At 37.8% G+C, this 12,401-nt stretch overlaps 2 protein-coding genes across 3 annotated transcripts in view; both read left to right on the top strand.

Annotated features, from left to right (window-relative positions):
• Positions 1 to 738: 738 nt before the first annotated feature.
• Positions 739 to 4,692, top strand: LOC122058805. 2 transcript variants are annotated; one of them, XM_042621493.1, is made up of 2 exons: positions 739 to 990; positions 4,308 to 4,692. In XM_042621493.1, exons 1-2 carry the CDS (start codon positions 834 to 836, stop codon positions 4,589 to 4,591), a joined length of 441 nt encoding a protein of 146 aa, XP_042477427.1. In that variant the 5' UTR covers positions 739 to 833; the 3' UTR covers positions 4,592 to 4,692. The 2 variants fall into 2 exon arrangements, with proteins under 2 accessions (XP_042477427.1, XP_042477428.1); XM_042621494.1 differs by having other exon boundaries at positions 852 to 990; positions 4,289 to 4,692.
• A 2,327-nt stretch (positions 4,693 to 7,019) lies between these two features.
• LOC122059126 (probable folate-biopterin transporter 4) overlaps positions 7,020 to 12,401 on the top strand; it is an 8,036-nt gene continuing 2,654 nt past the window's right edge. The window contains exons 1-3 of the mRNA XM_042621817.1: positions 7,020 to 7,312; positions 10,473 to 10,600; positions 11,934 to 12,155. Coding sequence (XP_042477751.1) covers positions 7,232 to 7,312; positions 10,473 to 10,600; positions 11,934 to 12,155 — 431 coding nt within the window. The 5' untranslated portion in view covers positions 7,020 to 7,231. The remainder of the gene's footprint in view (positions 7,313 to 10,472; positions 10,601 to 11,933; positions 12,156 to 12,401) is intronic.

Below are 12,401 nucleotides of genomic sequence, written 5' to 3' on the forward strand. Positions count from 1 at the left end.
GAAGATAGAGTTGTAGGAACCTTTACTGGTTTGGAGACAAGTCACTTAAAAGCTGAGAAGAAACAATCGTTGGAGTAGAACACAATCACTGGTTTTGCAGCTTCAAACTCTTTTCATTGTTTTCAAACCATTTTCATTGTTGGTAGGTTGAACCCACTAAAGGAAAAATGGGTACTCAATGAAAAATATATCCACTTAGCGGATTGATCCTAGATTCTCATGGTGTTAGGTTTGATGGATTTAAATGTAATAAATAAAACTCGAGGGGGAGGACGTAATAAAGACAAACAAGGGGAGGTGGATGTAAATTTTCAAATTTTTTTTTTTAACTATTTTGAAGGATCCGACTCCTTTCCTTAGAGCCTATCACACAGGTCGGTCCACAACTACCTAGGCAAACACCACATGGTGAAGCAATTATCCAACAGAAAGGGTGCGAAGAATGAGGTACTGATAAAGGCGCAAAAAACGAGGTGTCAATAACCGTTGGATCATCGCCTGGACACATGATGCTTGCCCAAGTAACTATAGACAAGACCTAGGAGATGGATGCTGAGGGGAGGAGCCAAATCCTATTTTGAATATAAATTTTACTATATCACATCATCCCGTGAAAGTATTCCCTAAACCATAAACCTTAAATCATAAATAAAGGGAAGAAAAACTAATTTAATGTACCATTTTACCAATTCCCGACTGGAAACGAAGTAAAAAGGGTAAAATGAGAAAACATGGATCACGCGGTTCACACGCCTCAAGCAGATTTAAGTAGTTTACGCTAAGTCTTTAAAGCATACAGTGGTGGAAGTTTGAGCATTTCGGGAACCCCAAGCATGGAAATGGAGATGCAGAAGAAAATGATGATGGGTCTTTTCCTCCTCTTGATCATGCTATCTGGTGTGAGAGCTTGGACCGGAGAAATCCATGGCAGAGTGGTCTGTGACGTATGTGGGGATTCTTCTATTGGACCTGAGGACCATGCTTTGGAAGGTAGGTTTTCCTTCAAACTTTTCATGTTCATATTCAGCAAAATTTAATGAAATAATAATCCTTCGCTTTCTCTGGAAGGTATCTCACTAAAACCGTGTGTGTTCTGGTAGAAATTGAATCCTTTGTTGGGTAAATGGTGTTTCTGAATTTTTCTTTGGGAGGTCTATAGGGTGGATTAGGGTTTTTTTTTTTTGAATTTTTCATAATTATTATGAGATTGGTGGTTTTTGACATCGGAGAGTAGATTGTGAAACATTGTTGTGATTTTGGTGGTTATTGTTGAATTGATATTTTGATATGATACTGTTGGTCATAATTATGATGATCATGAATTGAACTCATGGATTTGATGGTTATTGAAATTTTCATTGAGGAGTTATTGTTTGTTCATGAAGGATGCAAACCCATCTCCTAATTTCAACTTTATGTGGATTTCGGGTTTTGGATGTTATAGATTCTTGGTTCTTGGTGGCTTGGTTGCTGGCAGCTACAGTAGGGTTGCATAGAGTTTATTTTGATCCTTCGAAAATTATTCAACTCTCTAAAATAGAAAAAGGGAGAAACCACATTATCCTCTACTATTGCACAGATCCCAGGTAATTTGCATTATAATCAAACTGTTCACATCATAATTTTTTCCCAGTCCCTGGTTCCCAGTGTTTACTTGGAAAATCAGAGCACCGAAATAAGTCTGTGTACATTCGTTCATCCACAAATTTACAAATACAACAGGTATGTATAAACTCTATACTTCTGTTTTTGGGTAGTGTCATGGAATTTGCAATATTTGCTAATAACGAAGAGTTTAAATTTAAAGGAGATCCACTATGCTTAGGATGTTGTTTTGTTTTTTATGGTGATTTGAGGGAAAGTTAAAATGATAATAGAAAATCGAATTTTTTAGAAAACAAGGTGCAATGGAGAATAATTACAAATTCGATACGAGACAAGAAGGGATAGGGAGGAAAAAGGTGAAAGATTTGAGGATGATGTAGAACAAATACGATGTCGGATAGAGAAGTAGGATACTCTTCCCTTTAGTCCAAAATCTCAAAATCTCAGTGGTTTTCTGATCAAGTTTTCAATTTCAAGCCAGACTAAAATCTACCTGGAAACCAGAAAAATAAGGTGGAGGCTAGAGTATATATGGTCAGTATGAAGATGTTCTCTCTATCCATTTGCTTGGTATGAAGGTATTTACTATGAAGACTGCATTGGCATGAACATAACTTATATGAACTTTTCACTGGAAATTGGTATGAAGATAATAACCTTTTCTACATGTCTGTTAACTTCCACAGCCTCAATTGGCCCTGCTGGCATTTCAAATCCTACAATCCTAAAACCTTTAATCAACCACTGACAAACTAGGGGTGCAAGGTTGGCCCTGAGGGCTGGTTCGACCCTGAAATTTCTGACCCTGAGTCAGGGTCAGGGCGGGGAAGGGTTGATGTCTTTGGCCCACCCAGCCCGCCCTGAACCCGGCCCTGATTTTTGCTCCTTATGTTGACCCTGGTCGTAACCCTGATGTTAACCCTGAATTTAACCTAATTCTATATATTGTTTGACATTGTGTCATTGACACCTCAAGACTCCTAATATATCTTCTCACCGATCTCTCTTGCTTTTTTACCAAGAAATTTGTAACTTTGTATTTTTCATCTCCTCTTTATTATAAATATTTTTTATTTTTAAGTTATTTCATATTTTGCAGGGTCAGGGTCAGGGTATACCCAGCCCTTGATGGCAAACCAAGGTCAGGGTTAGGGTCATCCCGGCCCAACCCTGAAAAATCAGGGCCAATCAGGGCGGGTAAGGGTTTGGGCTGAACCCTGAAGGGTAGGGCCAGGGTTGAAGTTTTGCGGCTATGAGTCAGGGTCAGGGTGGGTTTGGGCCCAGTTAAGGGGACTCAGGGTTGGGCTAGGGTTTTAAGAAACCCAACCCAACCCGGCCTTGTTGCACCCCTATGACAAACACAGCAACTGTATTTTGTAAACCCAATTCATCCTTTAACCCTGATTTGCATTATAAACCCATCATCTCGTACAAATCACTAAATTGTGCTTGTTCAGTTAAAGCAAAAAGGTGCAAGATAATGGTTATGGGGGATACCATTTTAGCATTCGCCATCGGTTCATGGTAAAAAAGAAATAACAGGACTCTAAGGAGTTGCTTATGACTTTAATCATTCTTATAATTATAAACAATCACTCATGTGATTAAGCATTTTCCCAACTAATGTGAGTTGGATTTCTGATTATAGATATATGATTATTTTAAAATCAGATTTCTTATTAGTCTCATGCTTGGTTGATCAAGAAACCTGAGAAATTCTACTTATGAATGACTTTCTTGACCAACGGCATATACAGTCCCTGTTCAGATAATTATAAGAGAATTATTCAGTGGTTATGGAAAAGCTTTTAATGAAAGCAAGATTAAAATAATAGACATTTGTGTTTGATTATGAGTTATGACAACTGAAGTAAATGTCTTCCAAAAAGTGCAAAGCCAAAATGTTAGAGAGGTGCAGGCTGGCCCCTTTTCTTATGAGTGAAATTCTTCCCTTTCTTCAGAAAGAGGTCCATGCTCGAGTGGTTGCATGATTGATGCTGAATGTGTTTTGCAGTGAACTATTTTATTTAGGGCCAAACTAACCTACTATTATTTCTCGTAAAATTAAGTTGTATTAGAATCGGTTCCAGCATTAGTGCATTGACTCTGGTTCATACACAAATGGTATACCCTTGAAACGCACACAGTTCTCAGGCACAGGTTACTTTCTGATAAAAATATTCTGAAATCCACTGCTATGAAGCAAACAGACATTCATACTCATGGTCTTAAAAATTGAATCAGAATCAGCTGATTCGAATCGGTATTGACTGGCCCTGATTCTGATTCTGACCGATTCTGTGCTAGCCGATTCTGACGGAGTCTGACTGATTCCCACTGATTCCGGATGATCCGAGGACGATTCAAATCAGGATCTATGGAGACTGATCCCATACCCAATTCCAAGTTTTTAGTCCTTGTTCACACTTGACTTCGTAGGGTTTTTCTTTAGCTTAATGATATTTACATTTATGGCCGCACATAAACTTAAAGACTGGAGTGCATTAAGGAAATCTGTGGCAATTCATTGAGATAAGCTTGCAGCCCAACCATTGAATGATGTGAAAAGTACCTGAAGTGGAGAATCTAAATATCTCTATGATGTAAACAGATGTAAACTGGTTCATTATATTTGGATATTTGTGTGAAAACCAATGAAGCTTACCGCAGTATCTGTTCTTAGATTTGCTTGCTCAATGCAGGTGCAGAGGTAGCTGTTCTTTGCATTACGAAATCCGGGGAGGTGCTCAACTATCAAGCATTCACGAATTCAAAGGGGGTGTACGCAGTAGCTGAGACAATGCCAGATAGTGATCGCTGGGATTCATGCTTGGCAAGGCCAATGAGTAGCTTCCATAAGCATTGTGTCCAACTGGCTGATGCCAATTCTGGGGTCAAGTTCAGTTACAATCATCCATCAGGTTATTCTCTTGCCATCAGGCCATTCCTCTATCGGCCTGCCAATGTTCCGATGTACTGCATATGAATGTTATGCTTTATATATAAATGTATGATAAAAAATATAGATTTGTGCTAATGAGAACAAGGAACAATATGAAATGATATTTTCTTCAAATTCCTTGGATACGTCCAACTTGCAATATTGTGTAATTACTTTTGTCATGAGCAGGGAAATTTCTATCTTCTGCCTCCTGCTTAGCATATGTATCTGAAGTTCAAGTTGTGCCATGTGGAAGGGGAAGGGTGATGTGACAATTCTGATTATTTAATAAATAAGGAATTGTTTGGATCAACCGATAAATAAAACTTCAAAATTAGATTCAATCATACCCTTTTCATGTATGGCATGCACCCTACCAGTTGTTCAAGTGTTTACTTGCACTCTCTTGGTAATCTTGGACATTTCAATGTTTTCATTTTGCCATTTGACCAGCTACATTTAGACCATGGTAGATTTCGGAAGACATAGCGATGAAGTCTCCTACCATTGATGGTATGGGTAGGAGAGAATTGGGATCAAGCCTTGCGTCGCAGAAGGGGTTGGGTTGTTGTTGTTGTTGTTGTTGTTGTTTTTTTTATAAATAGAGCAAGAGAATACTATTTACTTGCGCGACCACTGTGCCAGGGCAATCACCAATGAGAGATTGCACAGAAGCATCATCAGCGCATGGGGTGAGAGGGCATTGCAATCTTTTCGTGTTCGCCTATGTCTAGGCATATCGCATAGACATGCAAACATGTAGCTTTTTTTTTCTAAATAAATAAATAGATAATGGGAAAATGTTTTTTGTCCGAGAGTGTGGCATATGTCAGTACTTTCATGTGTTTATTCTCTCTTCTGCTTATGAAATAACATATTTGCCCCTTATTGGAGGAGGAAACAGAGAGACACAGGGAATGTTTGCATAAGCCATGCTCTTAACAGAAAACTCTTTCCTATGCCATAAATAATTAAAGGTACTTTACCTAAAAATAAGAAAATAAAAGGTAGAGGGTTCATAATACTTCATATGATATTAGAATGCAATTTTGCACCGATAGGCGGGAAGGTGAAGAATCATCCAATAAAATCTAGATATCACTACGCCCTTCTATGACTATGATGTGGCAGTTTAGATTGGAGTGAATATTTGTTGACTGATCAACCTCAAGTCTCAATTTACATAACAAATTTCAAATTAATCTAAGGTGAGTTTACCAAGTGGCAAAACCGAAAATTGAAAAATGTGGGAAACCAAATAGAGGCTAGCGTACTAATGGATGGAGTACAAAAGATGGTATATGGAATGGAAATGGATCCTTACCAAAAAAGAATGAAATTGGATCCTCTGTATCGTAAATCCAACAGTTTAGGACTATCTTAGGCTGCACGTCAAACCTTGGACTGTATGTCTGAGGGCTCCCAACCCTTGAATCTGCATTACATGCCCTATGGTACTACAGAAGACCCCAATCCATATCAAATTATGATTCTGAAATTTACAATGTGATTAATCGATATCAACTTTAGAGTAGCCCGAATTTCCACATTACTTTTTCTTTTTCTTTTTCTTAACAATTTTCACATTACTTATACATGGCGAGTCAAGATCCTATCAAATCTCTTTAATGTACATCGGACAGTTGAGAGATCTGCACACACCCCAAGACCCTTAGATGGCAAAAGTTGAGACCATATTGATACGACAATCACCACTTGGCCTAAGGAAACATTTCTTATAAATACTCAATTCCAAAAGTAGTTGATAGAGATTAAAGCTAAGGAGTAAAGCCATTTTACATCAATAAAGTTCAAAATTAACTTCATTTTTTGGTGGTAAATTGAAGTGAAAATGTTTCCCACACAATCGATGTACTACATGCCCTCTCACATAGGTTTCTCAATCTTCCGTAACTATATAAGCCCATATGGATGATACTATTTTTTATATTGTCATTGGTGTGGCATGGGAGCATTCCCCACATTTCGGGTTGAAAACCCCTCTTTTTATATAAATATATGGGAAAATCCAAAACCAGCTCTAGCATAGTTCTACCTATCACTATCATATTTGGATACTAGTTGATACGTATTGATATCATTGGAGCATGATGTTGATACGATATCCATACAAATCGGGTGTATCGACAAAAACATGGATAAATTTTTAGAGAAAAAATAATATTGCCCGATCATGTGAACCTTATGCCCGGACACATGAGCCCACGAAATTACCATACCATTCCCATGAAATAAAAAATTATATTCAGAGTTCAGATAAATGCCCTTGTGCATGCTCTCTTTGACCCCACGCTGATGTAGGGCTACACAACTATGCAGCAATTGCCGATTCAACCGATCCGATTCTTGAAACGGAATCGGATACCATCCAAAGGTCCAATCCAATAAAACAAAACAAAATCTACGCTAATTAGTAGCATGTGAAGACTTCAAACCGAAAGAGAGAGAAAAAAGAAAACGCAAATAACGGTTGTAAAAGAGGAAGAGGAGAGGAGTCAAGCAAGTCTCTGCGTAAGAAAGCATGAATGGCCTTCAAACACGGAAAGCGTTTCCTTCTCTCTCCTTCCTTTCTTCCGAAATGGGCAGAAGTCCATAGGTAGAGAAGAAGAGAGAAAAGGTGTCGATGCACCAAGAGAGAAAAGACCCCCATTTTTCCTACTCAAAATGATAATATTTCTCAAACAGTTGCGGGCTGCGTTCGGGATTTCGTTTTTATGGATTATCTGTTTGGTTTACTTCATTCAGGTTTGAATCCCCCTCGTCATACCCAGATCTCCTTTTTTCTTCATAGATTGGAGTTTATGGTTTTCGAAGAATCTATATGTTTTGTGTTATTCGGTATTTGTGTGATCCTACCATTTTCATTTGCTGCATTTGGATTTATTTGTTATTTTGTTTCAGAGGTTTTCGGTTATGAGCTACGATGATTTCGTAGCTTTGAGGATATTGGGTATTTTGAATTTGGAACATTACCTCAATTTCCTGATCCTTGGAAGCTAATTTCTTTAGTGAGACTTATGTGGTTATCTTGTTGAATTACAGTGGTGTAGATAAATAGATAAACAAAGCTGGAGACAAGAAGAAGAAGATCAAATTACTCAAAACTGCCTCTTATAGTAGGATGTCTTAGGACTTTGATTAATTGGAAGCTAAGCATTGAAGTGGTTACTTTGGAGCTAACTTTGAGTGGAAAAGGGCATTATCTTAACTCACAAGAACAATTTTCTCTTGGGCCACGCTTTCATTGGAGATATGCACAGGAAAACGAACCTTTTGGTAGACTTTCTGACCATAGAGGGCCATTAATGTAGTTATATGCTTCCCTTCATATTGATGTTAAATGAATGCTTTCAAACAATTGTTTGGAGACTATGATGAAGAATCATTCAATCTCTCCAATAAATTTGGGGAATGAGAACATAGCTCTTTTTTCCTTGAACCATGTCAGAGGCATTGACTCTTTAATGGCTGATCTCTCAGGCTATGATTCTAAATTCTTATATTTGGAGGGGCAGTGGTTTCCCCAATAATGTTTTAGGGAGCATGGTGTGTAAGGGAAAAGTCTCTTACAGGGAACAATCCATATCCTTTTATCCATCTGAGACAGTGAGTAACTAAATCTTCTGATTGGCCAACAAAATCTAATTCCCTTCACTTCCACCCATTCCCAACTCTTTCCACAACCCACAACGAAAACCAGTCAAAAAAAAGAGCAACTCACTGCATGAGGCTCCTGCTACTGCAAGGTCTGGGGAGGGGTAAATGTAGACAGTCTCACCCCCTGCTTCGCAAAGGATACATGTGCGTCAATGACCTTCCCCAAAGATAAGGAGTTGAAGAGGTGAAGGTGTTTATTGTGAAGAGTAGCATGCACCAGCAAAAAGTCCTCCCACAAATTGATATTGTCTGCTTTACCCACATAAAATATATTCTGTTCACTTTTGTAAGCCATCTCCTGATGCTTCTATAGGGACATGTAAGGGTGACTACTGGCAGACTTTGAGACCGGCCTTTCCAATGGCATAACAAGATCTAGTGACCTTATGCCACAATTTATAAAAAAATAAATAAAATGAGGGATCCTATGCCACAACTTATCCCAAAAAAGAGAACAAAAAAAAAAAAAAGGACCCCAAGCCACAAGCTCTTAGGTTGATTTCTTCCACACTCCAATAGTGTCTCCTCAATTTACATCAATCTCACAAATCTGTACACTTTTGGAAGCAGTCTTGCGATCCTATTCCAAGGAGACATGCAAGGGTGGTGACTAACGGCTGACCTGAGTACCACCCACCTACTAGACTGTAATGTATGCCACAAGCTCTCTGGTTCCTAGGATGCCTCCATAGTGATTTGGCCAATAATGCTTCATTCTGTTTTTGGATATTTCTGATACCAAAGCCATCTTTTCCATTGTTTTGCTCATGATCCTCCCTGGTTGTCAGAAGCTCTTTTGAAGCTTTCCAATCATTTGAAAATTTTTTCCTAGAGCTTTAAATATGAAGAGAGAGTAAATCAGAAGAGTCACTTTGTCTTCAATGGGATGTCCTTCCATTCCAACCTGTCAATTCTCCTCTCAATTTTCTATGATAGGATTATGAGATCCCTAGAATTGGATCTTCCCCTAAGGAAGAGCCAAGGTTGGCTTTGTATAAGCGACAACAGCAACTCAGCCTTATCCAACTAGAGTCAGCTACATGGATCCATGCAAACAAAAAAAGAATATTAATGGTAAAAGGAAAGGAACACGACAATAATAATTCAATAAAATCTCACCTAAATGGATTGTTGACATGGATCGTTGCCCTCAAGTCAGATCTATACAAGGTCATACTTGGGACAAGACCTCGGCTATGCATTTCTTTCCTCACTACTTATCCTATTGTTGATTTAGGCCTGCTCCTAGCTCTTTTAGTTTTTCAATCTGAATCAGATTAGTCTTCCTTATTGGTGCATCCCTAGGCCTCTGTTGAAAGGGCCATGCCACTTCAAACAACTTTCTTGGAGCTTATCATGAATCGGGGCAACTCCCAAATCATATTTAATATGGTCATTCCTTACTTTATCCTTCTTAGTTTTGACGCACATCCATCTCAACATCTTCATCTCTGCTACACATAGCTTATCTATATAACGCTTTAATTGCCCAACATTCAGCCCCGTACATCACAACCGGTTGTACGACTATCTTTCAGAATTTTACTTTAAGCTTTAAAGGAATACATCGGTCACACAACACTCTGGATGCACCTCTCCACTTCATCCATCCCATTTAATTCTCCGTGAAACATCATCCTCTATATCACCTTCTTTATTTATGGTTGACCCTATACATCTAAAATAATCACTTTGTGGTATCTCTCTCTCCTCAATATTCACCATTCGTTATCCTTCTTAGTGGGCTTTGTTTAAAGCTTCCCTTATTAATAGAAAATTCATCCTTGCTGTCTTGCTCTTATCTAACATCAGGGCCCTTTATGTGCATGATATTGTGCTCTGCCATATTTGGGCTGCATCTTGTGACTTCAACATATCGACTGCTAGTTGCCACAAAGTGTTTTTCCTATAATTATGTGAAGTTCCACCCAAGGACTATGAGAAGGATGCTGTTTCTTTCAGTCCCAAAATATTGGCGAAAATTGTTGATTTTCATGGTAGGACTATGATCATATATTTTGAGATCTGAGTCTCCCATATGATAGTTTTCTGTACTAAATTGAATTACTGTTTTCCAAAACTGCATGCATTCTGCATTTATGGTAATTTTTTCCTCTTTTAGAGGTTCCTATGTTTTATGTGGTATTCAGAGCTGTCAGTTTCTTATTGACTTCTTCCCATGTTCTGTTTTTCAGCTTCAATTACACTATATTCTCTTTTGAATCTCAATGGTTACATGTGAATGCAGGGTTTCAGATCATTTGTATGGACTGCAGTTTCTTATCAACTGAAAGACAGGCTTAACTTATCACCATCAGCCTCTCAGCTTGTGTTTTCTGTAGCATTTTTTCCATGGAGTATAAAGCCCCTTTATGGGTATTGGTCTATTCTATGTTCAAATTTCTCTTAAATCTTGTATTTGATACTTTGTAACTTGAAAACATCATCTTAATTAGTACGGGACCAATAAGTGGGTGTGGAAATGGAAAAAGCATAAAAAATGTTGAAGCATATTCGAGTAGACGAAAACAAAATATTCATCCAATATGTATGAGTACTATTGTGCAGACAAGACATAACTATGAAACCACAGACATTATTTTAAGAGAAAAAAGTTTAGGTGGTGATTATTGGAAAATTAAGGCATATCATTTTTCCTATGTTATTGTATTATGGACCCCCAGACAGATTTTTTTTAGGACCCGGGTTCTCTAGGTCACATGACATAGTGGGTGTCTCTAGGTGTGCATAAAATACTGCCATTTGGCAAGTCAGATGGGGCTGAAATTTTGTGGACAGGTAGACCCCAAAGTCCCCTGTCCACATGTCAAGCTCTAGGTCAAACAGATTAGGCCAGATAGCAGAACAAAATGGACTTGAAAAATCCAGGGTAATGAAAGTTATTGAGAAGGAATAGATGGCTGAAAGTATGAGGAGGAAATTACAATATGTTGGGGTATATGATTGAGTTTTGAGTTTGAAATTTGACACATGGCTAATCAGACCTTCCCTGGATATCTAATCATTGAAATTTCTGCATTAACCTTTCATGTGGCACAGCTAGGTGACAGCTTAGGGAACCTTTTCCCTTATTTTTGGAGACAAAATTTAATGTGTTGATTATTGGAAGATTAGGTTTTTTATTTTTTTTATTTTTTATTTTTTTTATTTTTATGTGGTATCTCTTTATATTTGAACTGGTAACTGCCTTATCTTGGTATCTGACTTTTACTTTTGACCAGTGTATTTAAATGTCAAGTGTGATGGGAAGGATGTTCCATTTGCATAAAAAGGAACGTGTATGCTCACTACATGGAGCATAAGCTTCACATGACTCTTAATAATTGAATAAAAATATAAATACACATATTTATCCACACAAGAAATCCAAAGATGTAAATAAATATGTAGAAAATATGAGAAAAATATTTTGAAAGCAAGTAAATGATTATAGAAACAATTGGGCCCGACAATTCATGTTGTGAGACTAGAGTCTCATGGGCATCACTCTTGAATTATAAGCTTCAAGACATAAAGTGTCACATGACATTTTAAGTTCAGAGATAAGAGTAATTGCTGAACGCAAAGTTGATTGACAAAGGTTTTGTGTGAACAGAAGTTGTGGGTATATGTTATGCAGCATGGCATTTGGTGTAATGTTTGTAGTTCTCCTATTCTACCAGAGGCCTAACTGTTATCTTCTTGGCAGAATCTTGTCAGATTGTATTCCTATAAGAGGGAGGAAAAGGATTCCATACTTAATCATCTCAACCATACTATCTCTCTTATCATGGCTAATTCTTGGTCTGAAATCTTCTATGAGGAGTTCCAGTGGACCTCTCATGATTTTTTTAACGGTGCAAAACCTAGGTTCAGCCATGGCAGATGTTGTGGTTGATGCAATGATTGCTGAAGCAGTACGATGTGAGCGGTATGTTTGTTCTTTCATTTTGTATTTTTCTTTTCAGTTCTTTGTAGATGAGTTCTGAGATACATATCAACAAGACTGCAATGAAAATATGTCAATAGCAAGCCCCTATATATATAGATGCTGGATCCGCCATTTGATGAGTGCCACATTGAAGATTTCCCTGTGCGAAAACTAGTCTCAATGAAGGATTGTAACGTTTCCCTTGAGCAGAAACATTGTGAATCATTTTTATTTTTTTTTTTTTTT

The sequence above is a fragment of the Macadamia integrifolia genome, chromosome 13 (genome assembly GCF_013358625.1).
Source record: "Macadamia integrifolia cultivar HAES 741 chromosome 13, SCU_Mint_v3, whole genome shotgun sequence".
NCBI lineage: Eukaryota > Viridiplantae > Streptophyta > Magnoliopsida > Proteales > Proteaceae > Macadamia > Macadamia integrifolia.